This window comes from Apus apus, chromosome 4 (genome assembly GCF_020740795.1).
Source record: "Apus apus isolate bApuApu2 chromosome 4, bApuApu2.pri.cur, whole genome shotgun sequence".
Lineage (NCBI taxonomy): Eukaryota > Metazoa > Chordata > Aves > Apodiformes > Apodidae > Apus > Apus apus.
The window spans coordinates 38506960-38524025 of NC_067285.1; the positions used below are offsets into that span (position 1 = coordinate 38506960).

A 17066-nucleotide genomic window follows, 5' to 3' on the forward strand; every position below is an offset into this window, starting at 1 on the left:
AATCCAGGTAGATGATGTCAGCTGCTCTGCCAGCATCCACCATCTCTGCAGCCTTGTTGTAGAAGGCCACCAGATTGGTCAGGCATGACTTGCCCTTAGTGAAGCCATGTTGGCTGTCACCAATCACCTCTTTATTTTCTGTGTGCCTTAGCAGACTTTCCAGGAGGATCTGCTCCATGACCTGGCCAGGCACAAAGGTAAGACTGACCAGCCTGTAGTTCCCTGGGTCTTCCTTTTTCCCCTTTTTAAAAATAGGGGCTGTGTTCCCTTGCTTCCAATCAGTGGGAACCTCACCAGACTGCCATGACCTCTCAAATATGATGGACAGAGGCTTAGCAATTTCATCCATCAGCTCCCTCAAGGCCCCGTGGGTGAACGCCATCAGGTCCCATCGATTTATGCACCTTCAGGTCATGAACCTGCTCTACACCTACGGTGGGGGGTAATTCATTCTCCCAGTCCCTGCTTTCACCTTCTGTGGCCTTTGTGTTGAGGTTGGAGCACTTGCCAGAGAAGACTGAAGCAAAGAAGTCATTGAGGATCTCAGCCTTCTCAATATCCTGTGTTGCTACCTCACCTGCTTCCTTCAGGAGAGGGTCCTACACTCTCCTTGGATGTCCTTTTCTCCCCAACATACATTCCACTACCTCACATTTGTTATCTTAGGAATGATAAATGATACAAGTATCTAGTAATACAGATATTTAATAATTAAAGCAGTCTAGCAAGAAAATTAAGTAGATGCTGTTAATATCACTGCATGTATGTAATTAATTTTTTCAGATTAGATTTGCAAATCAGATGGCTCAAGAAGTGCTGACAAAGAAAAGTGACCAGCAAAGAGTTTCAGCATTGTGTTCCTACCATCTCTGTCCTCTCAGATCACCCATCCTTACCCAGCATCCCATTGCCCAGAACTGCTTTGCCTGACATCACAGGGCCAACAGCCTGGGCTCTTCTTACTCATGTAACAATTGATTGCAGTATTTTTAGTTAAAACTGTTAGAATCATAGAATGAATCATACAAGGGTGAAGGTTGGATGGGGCTTGAAGCAACATAGTCTAGCAGAAGGTGTCCCTGCTTATAGCAGGAAGGTTGGAACCTGATGATCTTCAAGGTCCCTTCCAACCTTCACCCTTGTATGATTCATTCTATGATTCTAACACCTCCTTAAACACCTCCAGGGAGGGGGAGCCACAATCTCCCTGGGCAACCTATTCCAGTGTCTGCCTATCCCCTCAACCTCGTAACCTGTTATGAGGTCACTTTCTTTCAAGGCCACTGTCATTCCTCTTGTTTTAACACATGCTACTCCTCACCTGGCAGCATCAGGCTCACACACTGACATAACCATTTTTTCTACCCCGAGGACATTTTGCCTCAAGTTAAGGCTTGCACTGCACTAACTGAAATAGCAATGTGGATCTTCAGCAAACTGGGAGGAGATAAAAAGGAAGAAAAAAAAAAACACAACATACAGGGGATTTGGGATTTCCAGGAGCACTTTCCATCACGTGTATTGGACAAGAGCTAATGTACATCACATTAACAGTGTAATCCCAACCTAAGCTTTACTCCTTGTCCTTGTACTGGGGGGCTACTCCTGTTCCCACATCAGGCATTTCTGTGTTGCAACCATGTGGAGTTACATGGAATATTTCTCCACAACCAGCCTCTCTCCTGAGGGAAGTATGTAACTGCTGTGGGAAATTTCTCATTTTATTTTGGTACATGCACACGGGTGTGCTACAGAAACACAACCAATACGTTTTTCACACCTCAGTCCCTAGAGGTGCCTCAATGATCAATATACCTACTGCAAACAAACAAGAGCTTAAAAGCCACCAGGGTCACATCTCATTCTGTGATGCCTGTACAGCCCAGTAAAGTTCCAGTTATCTAATAAGAAGCACTGTTCAAGAAAATCTCCTTTTCCAAGACAAGCAGATTTATAGTACATAGCAGCTTATTTTCATACTCACAGAACTGTTCCAAACAGTTGAAAATTAGTGGCTTTTATTGTTAAATTCAGTCTCCATGTTACATGCTATATTGAATACACAGAGTTGCAAGAAACTGAGTAACTAAACACTTCTGCTACATGCTGCTCCCAATCTGAATAAAATTTAAGATTTGCTCAGAGTTACAATCAGAAACTCTAACTCTGTGGCACGGATGGAATTACTCCAAGTTTACATTGTTTCAATCTCAGATCAGAATGTGTTTCCCAAAGTATTTTGCCTTTGGCTTAAGAAGTAGCAGAATTTGGCCAGGTTTTATTAGAAACCAGCACCACCAAAGGAGGATGCCTGTGGTTTTCAAACATCAATGAGCTAGACTGCAACTGCTATTATGCTCCCTCCCTGTCCCTCCAGCTCCTATCACAAAATTGGCCTCCAATGGGATTATTCCAGAGAAGGCTCTGGCAAAGAGCATCCTGAGGAATGGGCTAACAGCAAGCCTGGCCTTAGAAAGAATAAGCATCACCTGCAGTTTCTGCCTCTCTGCTTGGGGAGTCCTTGGGTCACCATCAGAAAGCACAGCAATCTGCCTCTTTCTCCCCTTCACTTCCCAGCTCTAAAATCTGGCACCCTTGGAACTCTTCTTCTCATGCCCCTCTCTCATTGGAATTAAAACAGTGTTCTGCTGAGGGATATCAAACCTGAGTAGGTAATAACAACTTACTTGAGCCTCCTCCTGTGAATTTAAACTGTCATTTCTAAGTAATGTGCTTTAAAAAACAAATCAACAAAAAGGAGAAATAATAAAACTAACCCCTATTAACAAACCCTTAATTAAAAAATTAACAAAATTTTACTTCCATTGGAAAGAAAAAAATGTACTGCAGATTTAGCAGCAATTCGGTTTTCTCAGATATTTTACCTTTTTGCCCTATCCTTGATATAACTGCAAGGAAAAAAAACAAAGCAACTTTAAAAACAGCGAAGTGGAAACTCCCACCACAGCCAACCGTATGAAGCAAAGCATGAAGGTGTAAGGCCTGTAAGACAACTCAGCTGCAAAAGCTGGGAACCCACCAGAGGAGAAGCTCAGGATTGCCTGTTTCCCACACAATTAACAACCAAGTTCTCCTAGGGCACTGCACCAGAGCAGCCCAGCAGCATGGCATGGCAGTCACAAGCCTCGAGAATCAAAACCTTATTTCCACATTGCATTTTAAACCTTCTCCATCCGGCGTGCTGTTCTGTTCTTGGCCCTTTGTCTTCTCTTCTTACTTCCTCACTGCCCAGAACTGCTGCCTTCCTCTCCTTGTTATGACACCACAGGCTGGCTGGCAGCTCTGGGACACAAGGATGGGTACAGACATCTACAAGGCAAGGCTGGGAACACAGTTTCTGTTCATCCTTAGGACAAAGGGTGCATGGAGAGAAGGAAGAAGGCAGGAAGGCAGCTTGTGGGCTGGACGCACAGCACATCATGGAGCAAGAGAGACCAGGGGCAAACACAACTCTCCAAAAGCAGCAAGAACTGTGGGATAGCAACTGGAAGCTTCAAATCCTCCTTTGAACTGTTGGATTTGCTACTTCAATTTATTAATTTTTACATGTCTTCAATTATAAGGAAAAAAAAAGCAACCTTTTGTTATGCCTGTGGCAGAACTCTAGAGCCTTTTTTGTCTGGTGGTTGTTTTTTATTTCTTCACAGTCCCTAGCTTTCTGCATCAGTTTTGTCGAGACGTTACAAGACAGGCCCTGAGCCACCTGCTTTTCCTCTCAGACAAGGACTCGGTGCCTGTAAGCCCCACCATTCTGTGCTCTCAGCCCATGCTCACAGGCACAGCAGCAGTGCAGATGCAGTAGCACCACTAGGGATAAAGCTGTGTCAGCTTTCCTATTATGAACACTCTTTCCTGACCTTATAGCTGGCAAAAACACAACTCAGGCTCAAGCCCTCACCCAGAACAACCTTAATTTATGAGTGTATGAACTTCTCCATACAGGTTGGTATGATACAGCTCCTTTTTTTTTTAAACTCATTTTTGACACAAGTTGAACAACATGGCAATGAAACCAGCAAATAGTATTTTCTAATCCTTTCTGATACTTGAGTAAAAGAGAGTGGGTGTAATTACAGCTTTATTCCTCTAGCTTTGCAGAAGGGTTAGTATAGTGTTAGTGTTTGACTTGTTTACTTAGGCATACAAGAGTGTCATTTGTACACTGTGAGGACATATTCAACATATTTGAGAAAGGCAACCTAGAAAAGCTGTATGACAGACACTACATTCATCCAAGCCTGCCTTCTCCTTGAGCTTGCTCAGAGCAAGAAGGTGAACAGAGAAGAGAGACTTACAAAAATAAGGATCTAATGAACTGAATCATGGTGTGACTGAAGAGATTTTCCAGGCTACACTAGGAGATGATGAACCCTAGTATGCTCAGAAGGTCATTTACTAACTACATGACCAGTCAAAAGAGTTACCATTTATGAGGGAAAGTGATGGAGATAATATATTTAAAAAAAAAAATAATAAAAAAAATCAATCCACCTACACTAGGACATACTGTTAAAATAACCATCAAAGTCCAAAAACATGCAAGATCAAGCAAGGTCTGGGCAAGCCTGTGCCACATTTAAGAACACAGGAATTGGACGTCAGCTGAATTACTGCACCCTTGGCTTACCCTTTACTCACCACTCTGGTTCTGCTTTCCCAAGCCTGCAACACCACCCTGGGACATGCTTCAGAGGGAGCACTGGTATCTGCTTTTGAAACCTCTATCTAGTAACCCACTGCGTGACTAAGTATTTGGCAAGCAAGTCCAAACCCAAGGGCTGCTACCACTGAAAGCAGCTGGCAAATGGAAATTAAATTATCACCTGGGAATTAATTGTGAAGCTCAAATCCTCACCACGCCTTGTCTCATCCAGCAAGATGACAATATACTGACAATAAACATTACCGACTTGACAAGCCAGACTCCAACAGGTCAAGCAAGACTACCTGGTAGAACCTCACTTCAGCAGTTATGGGAAAAGGGCCAGGTGTGAAAAGATGGAGCCCCCCTTGCTCTAAGACCAAAAGATGCTCAGCATCCAGCAAAGGCCACTCAGAGCCTGGCAATGTTGGGTGACCAGAGGAGCACTGCCTACTCTGTAAAATTCCTGCAGAAATTCTTCATATCTCCCCACTTTTTCTATTGGTAGAACAATGCATGGATGTCCTCTTGTGCTCTTAGTTCTCACAAAGCTTTCAATCCTCATTTTACATGACCTGATATTAAACTGTTTTCACCATCAACCCAGATCACAAATCCTTTTTCAAGAAGAAAGAGGTGTTGCCCCTCCACTTTTCAGGTTTCCAAGCCACTATAAACAGCACACTCAAGAGAAGCGAGCTGGAAGACCTGGGATGGTACCAGCACCTGACAACAGGCGTAACTGGGTAATCACTTGGGGCTTTCCAAAAACTCCCCACTGACCCTACACAGCCAAAGGCCTGCGTTTTCCCAGTATGCTCCATTTGTAGAAGCTGACAGCTGATCAACAGAGCTACAACCCCCTTTTCAGAGTCAAATCATGATTAAATGTATCACTAAGCAGACATTCCTGAGATGCACAAACCTGATCTTTCCAGACGCATCTTAGAAAATAACTATTAAGCACAAACCTGTCTCAAAGGGGTGGAGTGCAGAAGACCCACCAAACCCTCGGGCAATGTGAACCACCAGTTTGACTTTTTCTATTATGTCAGGTTCTGCAGGCAGGACCAGAGCAGCTTGTCCTAGAGACACCCCCTCCCAACTCATGCAGCAGTTCTAACAACGCGCCAGCTGCAGGGATCCCGAGGCAGGGAACTGGACTGTACCTTCATGGGTTGGCTCTGGGTCGGGTGTCAGTGAGATGTCGTCCAGCTCGCGCAAGCAGAGCCATTCTCCATCCATCGACACTCGGAATTTGCAAAGATAGATGGTCTCCATGGCAGCCTGAGTGATCTTGTCTGTGGTGGGGGTTGGCATGTCGCTTTGAGGCGTCAGAGCCGACATGATGACTCAGCTGGTACAACAACAACGGGGGGGTAAGGGGGTAAAAAAAAAAAAAAGAAGTAAAAAGAAAAGCTTTCTGAAGAAGAAAATCAGAAATATCTCGCTGGTATGTTCAGGATAGCCCAGACTGCTCTGGCCTTTTCATATATCAAGCAAGGTAGAAACGCTGCTCCTTCACGCTCGTCTCTTCCTCCCTTCCTTTCCACCAACAGTTGTTGTTGTCTTCAGCTGGGCTAGAGGCTATTGATCCTAAGCAACCACAGAAAACCTGGCTTCTGCATCCAAGACAGGAGGCAAAGTAAAAAAAAGGCAAAAATCTTTTTATAAAAAAAATATAACTAAAAAAAAAGCAGAAGGAATAAAAAGAACAGCTTCCTCTGATGATTACCCAAGCAAAAAGAGAGGAAGACTGCAGAGAGAGATATCCAGGTCTTCTGAAATCCAAGTGCTGGTCCCTTTCTTCCCAGGCGAGCCAGGGCAGCCAGTGCTGCCAGGATTGGCTGTGCGCAGTGAGCAGGGTGTTGACCAAAATGGCTGACTAATGAAGAGAGCTGAGCATGCAGGCTCATGTGATCAGCTGCTGGGAGCCTCGGGCAGGCAGCTCCCAGGATGCTTCCTCACGCTGCTGGTGCAGGGATGGCAATAATCAGGCTCTCCTCATCCCCAGCATCTTCTCAGGCTGTGCCGGTCCATTTGGGAGCAAGGACCACTCAGGTTTCTCACCCACCCTCTCCATACCACAGAGGAACACAGAGTAGCAGTGCCGGGAATACAAAGCCACATTTGTATTCCTTTCACATGCCGGGATGTCAGGACGTGAATCAAAGGAACACCTTTGTTTTCACAGCAGGTCTGCAAGTTGCAGTTTGTGTTTTATTTGCTGTGCGACCCTCTCAACGGGTACCTTTGCACTAAGATTTCCACATGAAAAAAAAAAATTGTTAGGATGGATTTATTCTTCTGGAATAAATGAGCTCTGGAATTCCTCTGCAATAAATGGATGGATTCCCCTCTCAGGGAAAGAAGGAAAAAAGGGCCTGGCTCTGAGCATTCAGCAAAGAGGATTAAGCCTCTTTGCTTTTTGGAGGGCACATGAACAGGGAAGAACAATGAGGGACACCACCACAAACACACATAGCTACCCGAGTGAATCTTACACTTTAAAAGCCTGATCTGAAAACTGCTACTGCTCAGATGAGGCTGACAAAGCCATATTACATCTCAGCAGGCAGAGAAACAGGCTTCCAGTCTCTCCAGAAAAAGACAACAGCACTGTGCTGCCCTGTCCCTTCCAGGCTGGCTGCATCTCCTCTGTGTCCCCAGCCCACTCAGCCCCACCTCTTGGGGACAAGAGGTCCCAGTTCACTGACATCCTTCTTATTCCCAAGGTCATTATTTAACCAGGGCACGGGACATGATACCTCCACCCACTTCAACGATGATACGAGGCAACAACACCCTAGCTCATCTTTATTCCTCTGTGGCTCCAGTGCATTTGTGGAGAGCAGAAGTGTAGCATCCAACTGAAAGGGATGCCTAGGCCCTTCCTGTGTAGATTCAGAGCATGCTGACCATTCACCAAAAAAGTGAACATATAAATTGTTAGCGCGCAGGGCCTCAATTACTCTGTACTTTTTCTTCCCTAGAGAAAGACTCAAAAGGATGAGTGCTTATTTCTTAGGGATGTGAAATCCAAACACTAATCACTCCATGCAGAACTATGTCGACGCACATAGCTTTTTGAAAATAAGCATCCATTATGTTAAAAACCTCATAAAACAAAACAAAAAAAAAGTTAAGAGCTGTTATTTCTAACAGGGAAGAGGAAGCAGTTGCTTTCAGTGAAAACTTCCTGCTTGGTGCATATCATTTTGACTCAGCAATTCTTTCCCCCCACCGGACTAAAACAAAGAGCCATGCAGAATATTATTCCAGTGATGCAAAGGAGAATTATTTCACAGACTACAACAGTTGCTATTGTTCCTTCTCCCTAAACATGCTGACAGCATTTTAACTCCTATGATATTTATTCATCCTTTCCACAATGACAACCTCCAGTTTTTGCATTCCTATTGTAGCACTCCTAAAACCAGTGAAAGCTGCAATATATAAGCAGCTACCACAGAACAGCTGCTCACTCCTCTCTTGCTACTCTTTTGCAACATCCAAACGAACAGCAAATAATCCAAGTAAGCCCTTTAGAATCAACAAACTATTATAAGCTATTGTGCAAGCTATTATCACACCTAATTAACAGTTTAAGGTTTTTTTTGCTTTGAAACAATGAGAAGTACAAACAGCATGAGGTGTGACCCTCACAGTGGATGGTCAATGGATCACAGTGGAGTTTTGGCAAAAAATTAAAGTCACTGTTCAACTGGTTCTTTAATGCCACTTTGCTGCTTCTTACCATGAAGAAAGAAAACAAGCCAGTCTCCCCCTTCCAGCTCCATTGTATTTTCAAGTTCCTTTATGCAATGTTCCTGCTCCAAATATTCCAAATTGAAAGTACTTAAAAAATATTTGTCAGCTTTCATTAATTTCAGTTTATTAGTATGTTTTGCCCAAAAGAAAGCTTTAGACACAAGCTACACCCAAGAGATTTTGAACAACTGCCACCTTAAAACAAACTACTTCACCTCTGTAAAACTGTAACTTTTATTCCTCTACAAAGCAAAAATTATATGAAGTATGCATACACCTAGAGACACTGATGAATTATAGTTGATGTTTCTAAAACAATGGCAAGTTCAGAACTTACTTTTCAAGCTGACTTGCTTTTTCTTGCAGAGTTTAGATATGGGTATCTGAAGACCTAAGAACTCTTACACTGTGCAGAGGAGATTATAATCTCCAGGCTCCTGTACATGGCTGAATTCACAACTCTACTCAGAAAATAAAAACAAAAAAGCCCCAAACAGAAACTATCCTATCACTTCCTGACCCATGAGCGTTTTATCACCACGTGGAAAAGAAAACCGTCCCCTATCCCATGCTCAAGGCAACACAGCATCTTATAAAGACACAAAAGAAAGACATCCTGTTTGTATCTGTAAAAAAGCTACCGTGCAAGTGACAAAGCTCCACCATGATTCAAGTAGTCAAAGGACAAAAGACAACTAAGTGTAGGTATAAATGAAGAGGAGGTTCTTAATGAAGAACCACTTTCTCAATCTCAAATGAGTCAGCCAGCCTTGACTGGTCTAACAGAATCCTCACATTAGCAGCACTTTGGCAGAAGCCAGTAGAGGCTCTGGCTACATTACAGAACAAGGCAGGGTTTTTTTGCAATAATCTTTCCAAGATAAAAGAATTAGAAATTGACCAAGTTGGAAATTTAAGACTAACCACCTGAAAGCAAAGCACTCCATCAGCCACTAGTATTTGAAACCTCAGCTGTACTGGAAATTATTTTTACTTTCAAAGCTGAACATACCGGAATAATCCAAGGAATAAATCCCAAACAAATTCTGAAACAACCTGCTGGACTACGGAGGCAACCTTTGGGTGGAGTTTTACTTCCAGTGCCAGCAAGCCAAGTTCCAATAGTTAGGAAAAAGCTTTTCCCCATCACTGTTCAGAGATGGCAAATTGACCAAGTTGGCAGATGAGATTATTGCTTCAGATGATTGAGCTGCTTCTGGTTATTTAAAAATCACCAGAGACCATAGAACCATAAAAAAAGCCCCTCACACTATACAAATGGAGGAAACTGTCTGATGGTAACAGATGAGCTCCAAAATAGCTGCTCAGAGCCTCTGAGGAAGACTACAATGCCAGAGGTAACTGCATGCAAACAGGGTAAGAATTATGAAGAAACACAGGCCTTTATATCACAGTCTAAGACAAGTGTGAATTGTGAGCAATTCAGGTTCTTGCAAGATCTTCTAAAGCCTGGAACCTGTTTGTGGCTGCTGCATCAGAGCAGGCAGCCTGACAGCCTGGTAAGGCAGCTATCATGTTTTGAAGTGAAACAATTCTGATCTTCCTCTTTTCTGCCCAGGCTCTTGTCCAACATGTGAAAGCTTCTAACCAACAAACCTACCAACAGGACTTTTGCTCTCATGCCCTCTCTTTCACTTGAGCTTCAACTTCAGCAACATGTCGTCCAGCTACCCGTAAGACCTCTCAAGAGCTGTACCACTTCTTATGATTAGAAGAACAGTATCAGGGTTATGCTCAGTTCCAGAACCAACAGAGCTGCCATTCCACAAAGCACATGGTCACATTCCTCCAGTAGCCTCTCTCCAAGCCATCTCTCATTCTACGATTCTATGATTCTAACCAAAAGGGAAAAAATGAGTAAGAAAGCATCTACGTTTCAAAGTCTATTTCTGACTCTTCTGCCAGCACAGCTATGTAACACTACCTCAAACAACAGTGGCACTTTGAACTCTGCATACTAAGAATATGAGTGGGCAAAAGAAACTTTGAAAGACCCAAAAACCAACTGCACAGTTTCTTAATTCCTGGAGTAGGTGACAAATAGGGTGTTTGTTTTTTTTTTAATCTGCTGTCAAATATACAGATATTATTTACAGATTCAAGTGAGGCAAAACCTCTCTCAAAAGAACAGTTTGATTTTATAGTAACAGGGGAAAAAAAAAAAGACACTTCAAATAAACTTCTAAAATATTCTGAAATATTGACTTTTTGGTATATTGGTCCCTGCCTTCACTATAACACAGAAGTTTCAATACAGAGTTATTATTTTCATTACCATTCATGCAAAGGACAGCCTTCAGGCACTGAATGGAAGAGCTCATGATCCAGCAGCAAACACTCTTCACTTTAATCACTGCTTTCAGTTTACAGCTACATAGGGACAGATTAGCATTCATAGAGTGTATCACTTTTTTATAAATACATGCACAGGATGCAAAAATAGCTTTCTTCATGCTCCTTGATTTATCTTCACTCTAAAAATAACTCCAGCACTGAAGAACTGAGGGAAGCAGACATGAATAATCACATCAGGTACTACCACAGAACAAGGAGAAGCATAACAAGAATAGTCCATGCTGAGCTCTCTTACAGGATGACAACTTGAAGTAATGATACTTGAGAAGAGTCTATGAAACTGGGCTCCACAGGCCACCCATGGCTCTCCTCAGTCACACCAATGCAGGCAGGACAATATTTATAAGACAGACCATGATTAAGGCCACCACACCTCAGTGCTGCACAGAATAATTGCCATTGGGAGGAGATGCAAGAAGTGACAACACCTGCAAGGCCTCCTACTCTACAGGGAGTGAGGACCAAGTTCAGCAGTTAAACACACAGCATCCTTTCTGAGCCAGAGTGAAGACCTACCCACTGCTTTAAGGGCTATCCAAGGCAGCCAGTGAACAAGTGGAACTTCACAGCAAGATCCACTGATTCTGCTGGTTAATGATGAACAAATTAAAACTGCTTTTTCAGATATCAGAACTGAAAAAAAAAAAAAAAACCATAACAAAAACCAACCAAAACCAACCAAACAAAAACCAACCAAAACCAACCAAACCAGGGATGATGAAAAAAGTTACTTGAAGACAGTTTGCCCACGAGAAACGGAGTCCAAGACACCATGCAAATAGGTTATGACTGCTGCTCCCTTCAGACACTGCTATCACTGCTTTGACAGACAACACTGCACAGGCAGCTACTACCTCTGAGACTGAAAAGAACAAGGGAACTTTTGGAAGGCTTTTTCAGAAAGTTTATGTGAACAGCCACTGCTGAGTAAAGCTAACAAACGGAATAAAGCACTGCTCAACCAAGGAGTTTTTACACTAACTCCTTGTAAACAAACAGGCTGCTCACCTCGATGTCTCAGTTTCTCCACACCTACACAGAAACCTTCTCACAACCAAGTTTGAATGGTAAAAACATGATGGGTAAGACTAAATACTTTTCTTAAAGGTTTCTTTCTATCAGAAATAGCTCTCGCACACACACCACAGGATTGCAGTGGGTAAAGATTTCCTGGTTAGGAAAAAAATCATGTAAAAATGAAGGTTTTGACCTGAAGCTATCAGTTTAAATGACAACTCAAGGCAGAGGGAGTTTTGTATTGTGGACAAAAGTTTGCGGTCAGAGACAGCCCTTTGTATTGCTCAAAACAAAGGCAGGTCATTTCATCTGCTCTTGGAGTTACAGGAATTGACTTCTTACCTCACTGGTTACAGCTCTGCTGAGTAATGGCTTAAATAAAGTACTCAGCTGCAAAAGGAATGGGGAAAAAAAAATCACCCAGCCCAAAACAATCAGCTAATGTGTAAGTGAATACACACCTGGGACACAGACAAAAGGAGACAAAGCAAAGGTAAAAAGCTGGCTTGGCCCAAGCCCAGAAGATGAGGCCACTGGTTATTTTCAAGACAGATAGACAAGAGAAGATCTCTTCTATACGCAACCACACACATACTTTGTTTTAAAGCAGGCACAACAACTATCTCACAGTACTCCAGGTCACCTAATACACCACAAGAAGGTGAGACACTTAGGGAGCAGAAGACTGCTTCCCACCCAACACAGCCCACCCGAGCACAGGTAGCACAGCTCTCCCCCTGGCCCGGCAGCCAGCACACAGCGCCCTCGCCTCCCGCCTGCTCTCTGCACCAGCACAACAAGGAACCCCAGGCGGGTGTTAAGGACAACTGCTAGCAAAGAGCCAGCACAAACTCCACAGGGAAAGGGCCCAGGGAGGGGGAAAGTATCTGCAGGTGTTGCTGAGCTTGCAGGCCAGCACTGCTCACAAGCCCACACATAAACTACCTCCACCCAGAGCAGTCCCTGTCCCTTTCCTGGTCAGCTCACACGCACGCCGGGGGAGCAGCCAGGCCAGCACCTCACCCCGGCAGACCCCTGCAGACCCCTGCCTCCTCGGGGGCAGTGCTGGGGAGGGCCCCCCCGTTGCCAGCAGCCCGGGCGCGCCGCTAACTCACCCCGCACCCACAAGCTGCGCCCAAAGCCCGGGGGGCAGCGCCCGCTGCCCGGGGAGCCCGGCAGGGCCGCGCAGAGCGCCCCTCCCTCCCCACACCCCCCGGGCGCCAGGGCAGGCCCGGCGCCCCGTCACCCCGCCTCGGGGGAAGCTCCGGCCGCCGCCCGGGGAGGGGCCCCGCAGCTACTCACTGCCGCCGAGGCTGCCGGCTCCGTCCGGGCCCGGGTAGCTCAGCAGCAGCACGGGCAGGCCGGCCCCGCCGCGGGGCGCCGGGGGTCTCCACAGGCCGGGCGGCGCGGCGGCGGCTCCATGGCCCGGGTAGAGGAGGAAGAAAGGAGCCGAGGCAGGCGGCGCCTCGTCCTCCTCTTCCTCCTCCTCCTCTGCCGCGGCTGCCACCGCCTCCTCCTCCTCCTCCCCAGGCTCGACCTGCCGCTCCATGGCGGGGGGCAGCTCCGCGCCGGCCCCGTCCCGGGAACTTCCCGCCAGCGGCGGCAGGAGAGGCGGCCGCTCCGCCTCCGCCATCGCCGCCCCGGCCCCGCCCCGGCCGGGCCGCAGGGCCGCCCTCCCCCCGCGGCGGGGCGGGACGGTGTCCGCTTCTCCCGCGGCCCGTTTCCCTGCCCCAAGCCCCGCCACGGCCTGCCCGGGGGGCAGCGGGCCCTGCCCGCGGGGCTGGGTCACGGGAGCGGGACCCAAGGCCGCTCCCGTTCGGTGCGGGGGCCGCGGGCGGTGGGGAGAAGACCTCGCTTCCACTCCTCTTCTGAGAGGGCTTTTTAACCCTGAACGTTTTCTTCTTCATCGCTGCCGATTCGTCTCACACTTCAAGGAAAAACAAACAACAAAGCAAGCTGAAGACAAGCTCAGCGAGCCTCCGAACAGCCCTCGCAGCCCCGCTCCCAGCACCACCGGGGAGGCGGGTCGGCACCAGCCCCGCGCCATCGGGGGGTCCCGTTCGACACCGAGCCACAAAGGCGGAGCCAGCCCCCCCGCACGGGAACACAGGTGTTTTACCTTAAAAAAAACACCACACCTACATCCAGCAACGGGGATGTCCAGCTGCCACGCCCCTGAACTGCCATGAGGTGAAGCTGTTCCCCCAGCTCCTGCCCCTGCGCGGGGCACATCTCGTGGGCAGCGGTGTTTGCACGTCCTAGGACAACACCAGATCCAAATATATTCCTATTGAAAATACCAAGTAATAGGCCATACCAGTGGGAATTTCACTTAAGGCATGGCTTTTCTCAAGCCAGTAAGAAAGACTCATCATTCAGGGAGCTCAATCACCATTGTCAACAGGCAGGGAGAAAGAGCATAAATCTGCTCGTTTGTAAAGAATATCCTCCAGTCAGTGCCCTGAGGTTAAGCTGAAAGGTGTTGCTACTTTCTTTTTACATCTCACGTGAAAATTGCAGAAGCAAAGCTGTAAAGACAACCGATTTCTGGAGACTTCTCCCAGTGCTGCCCCAAGCCATGCAGTATGTTGCAACTCATTTAACAGAGGCTTTAATTAATGTTAGAAATCCAAGCATTCAGCTTTGAGGTTTGTATTTGTCAGTGCTACCAAGTGTGAAAAAGTAACATCCAGACTGTCACTGATAGAATATTATGGAAGACAACTAGGAAAGCCTTTGCAAAATTTAAGGCAGCAGCCGATATTTCCATGTGTGTTATTTTATGTATTTTCCTTGCCCTTTATATAAACATGCATTTCAAGGTCGTGTCACAGAAAGCATTGTCCACCCCTCTGCCACTCTACATGTTCTGCCCAAGCTTCCAAAGACAAGCCAGGCTTAACTCTGGAGGCATATCACCCCCCAAGAGTTGTTTTCCAGCTGTAGAAGGACAACAGAGCAGCTCATATCTCTCTTTAGAGCTTTCTACACGCTGCCTGTGTGTTTCTGAAATTTTTATGTGCAAGTGCACATAGGACTGTCTCTTGAATTTGTGTGCTCCAAGAGAGCAGATGGAAAGGAGACAAGAGTAGGTATCTCCATGGCCATGCAGGGCCACCTGGGCGAGAAGAGAGCTGTTGCCTGAGCATACAAGTTCTCACCTGTGTTAGGTGCTGCTGAGGCAGGGCCCACCACCAGTGCTTTCTGAGCAGGGCAGCTGGCTCTTGCTCAGCAGGATGATTGCCATCCCACAGCGGCAGGTAGTGTCAGCCCCTTCTCCAGAAACACTATTGGAAGAAAGAAAACAAACCCCAGCATTAACACTCCCCTTGCTTCACTTCTCCTGACCATAATCTGTGGTCCCTCCCCTATTTCACACATCTGTTTTCACAGGCATCTTCAAAACCTTTTTACCATCAGGGATTTCCCTTCAGCATAAAACATCCCCTTAAGAAGTATTTGAGCAACACCACAGTGTCCCCTCTCCCATGGACTTTATAACCATGGCCTTCCCATGATGACTCGTACATAAAACCATACAGGAATTAAATATTTCTGGCTTTGCCCAATCCCTGAGCTAAACAGCTGAAGGTAAAGCTGTGTTTATCTTCCTTAGAACCTTTGGGTGCAGCAGGCAAGGGAGACGTGGCTGTGCAATCTGCCTGCACAGGCCCTGCTGACATCCTGCCTTCAGCCTTCACCCCAATGCTTTTGGAGATGCCCTCTGTACCAGCACCCTCATTTATTTCCCTTATTTATTGTTCAGATGGAAGTTGCCAGACTTTTGCTTGCCAGCTGCCTCAAGCTTTTCAAGGGAACACACAGCTGCCTTGGATCTGCTCACCTGCAGATCTACAAAAGATGGTCAGCCCTTCATTTTGCACCAGGTGTGACACACACGAGTACGTACTGCAGTAATGAGATCACTTAGCATCTCCACTGGATATTTTCTGCATCCCATGTGACACCTGTTATGTGTCACATCTGGGGACATCACTGTCCCCAGAAAAAGCACTTAAGCTCCTTTTTTTCCCCAGCATGCTGCCTTTCAATGACCACTTTGCAAAGCCTCAGGAGCATAGTTCAGCATCATCAGTGGCAGCCTCTGACCTCAGCACAAAGTTAATAAAGGTGTGGTCTTAAGTAAAGCTCCAGTTCCCTCCTTGGCAAGGCTGGGACCCCCTAAAAGCCATGCCTTCCTCACTGGGAAGAGCAAGCGGCTGACAGTTGATTGCTGCTGACAGGAATAGAGTGTGAGCAAGCACAGGTGAAGAACAGCTCTAGTCCCACAGGTTATGGGTTACTCATCTCACCTGAAGCCATCAGGTTATAGAGAATATCACTCAAAGGAGAGGACACACGCAGTGACCTTGTCAAGCAAGTCTCACTATTGCCCTAGTGACCCTCTGGCAGAAGGAGGCAGCCCCAACTTCCCCAGAACAGCAGGGCTCCAGACTGCAAATTTCATCTCAAAGCAGCTGCTGCCAGGAAACTTCATGTTTCAAATGCTCTCTGGCTTTTGACCTCATCTAAGAGCCAGGCTCCCCTTTGCTATAAGCTGAAGGGCTGCATTAATTGCTGTATCCCAGGAGGTCCCTTTGATCATAACACCCTTCCTCTCCTCTGCAAGGATTTCACCACACAAAAAGCATATATAGGTTCATCCCAAACACATCAGTGTGAATTAACCCCTACTCCTGCACTTACCTGTGACCCTCCCTGTTCCCAGACAGTTGCAGCCAGCTCAGGCACCAAGTCCCAACACTGACCTGAAACACCAGGTTTTTACTCTGCTGCCATCAACACTCCTCCAGCCCTTACAGTAGTTTCCATTACCCCTTCTCATGTAAAATGCTATGGCTCTACAGCCAAAGACCTCTCAAGCAATTTCACAGAGGTCATCAATTCTCAATGCTTTGCAGTCTGTATCCGTGGAGCAATTTTTTTTTTTTAACTTACTATGCAACGTTTAACTGCTGTTTGGTCTCAAATCAGCAGGGGGCAAACAAACGCAGGGCCATTAAAGTCAACAGAACTTGTCATTTCACTATTTTGTCCTATCTACCAGAACAAAAGCCCCTTAGAAATCACCATGCATAGCTCCACACCCCACAGATCTGGGACACATGAGGATTACAAAAAGTTTCCTTACTTCTGGTTCCCATCTGTCCACCTTAAGTTTATTGTTTTTCTCTCTCTCTCTCTGTACCAATCAGCTCTGAAAATTAAATACTCACCA

The 17066-nt window shown here is 46.2% G+C and overlaps 1 protein-coding gene across 13 annotated transcripts in view; it reads right to left on the reverse strand.

The window, feature by feature from the left end:
• Positions 1-13391, reverse strand: part of RUFY3 (RUN and FYVE domain containing 3) — a 47476-nt gene extending 34085 nt beyond the window's left edge. For 9 of the 13 annotated variants that reach the window (XR_007889339.1, XR_007889341.1, XR_007889340.1 and 6 more), the window contains exon 1: positions 13130-13391. Coding sequence is in view for 9 of the 13 variants with exons in the window: in XM_051617736.1 (XP_051473696.1) it covers positions 13130-13376 (247 nt within the window). In the remaining 4 variants the exon portion in view is untranslated. Of the gene's footprint in view, positions 1-5832; positions 7054-13129 lie in introns of those variants that run through there. The other 4 variants (XM_051617737.1, XM_051617740.1, XM_051617746.1 and 1 more) reach the window with 4 other exon arrangements.
• Between the last annotated feature and the right edge of the window lie 3675 nt (positions 13392-17066).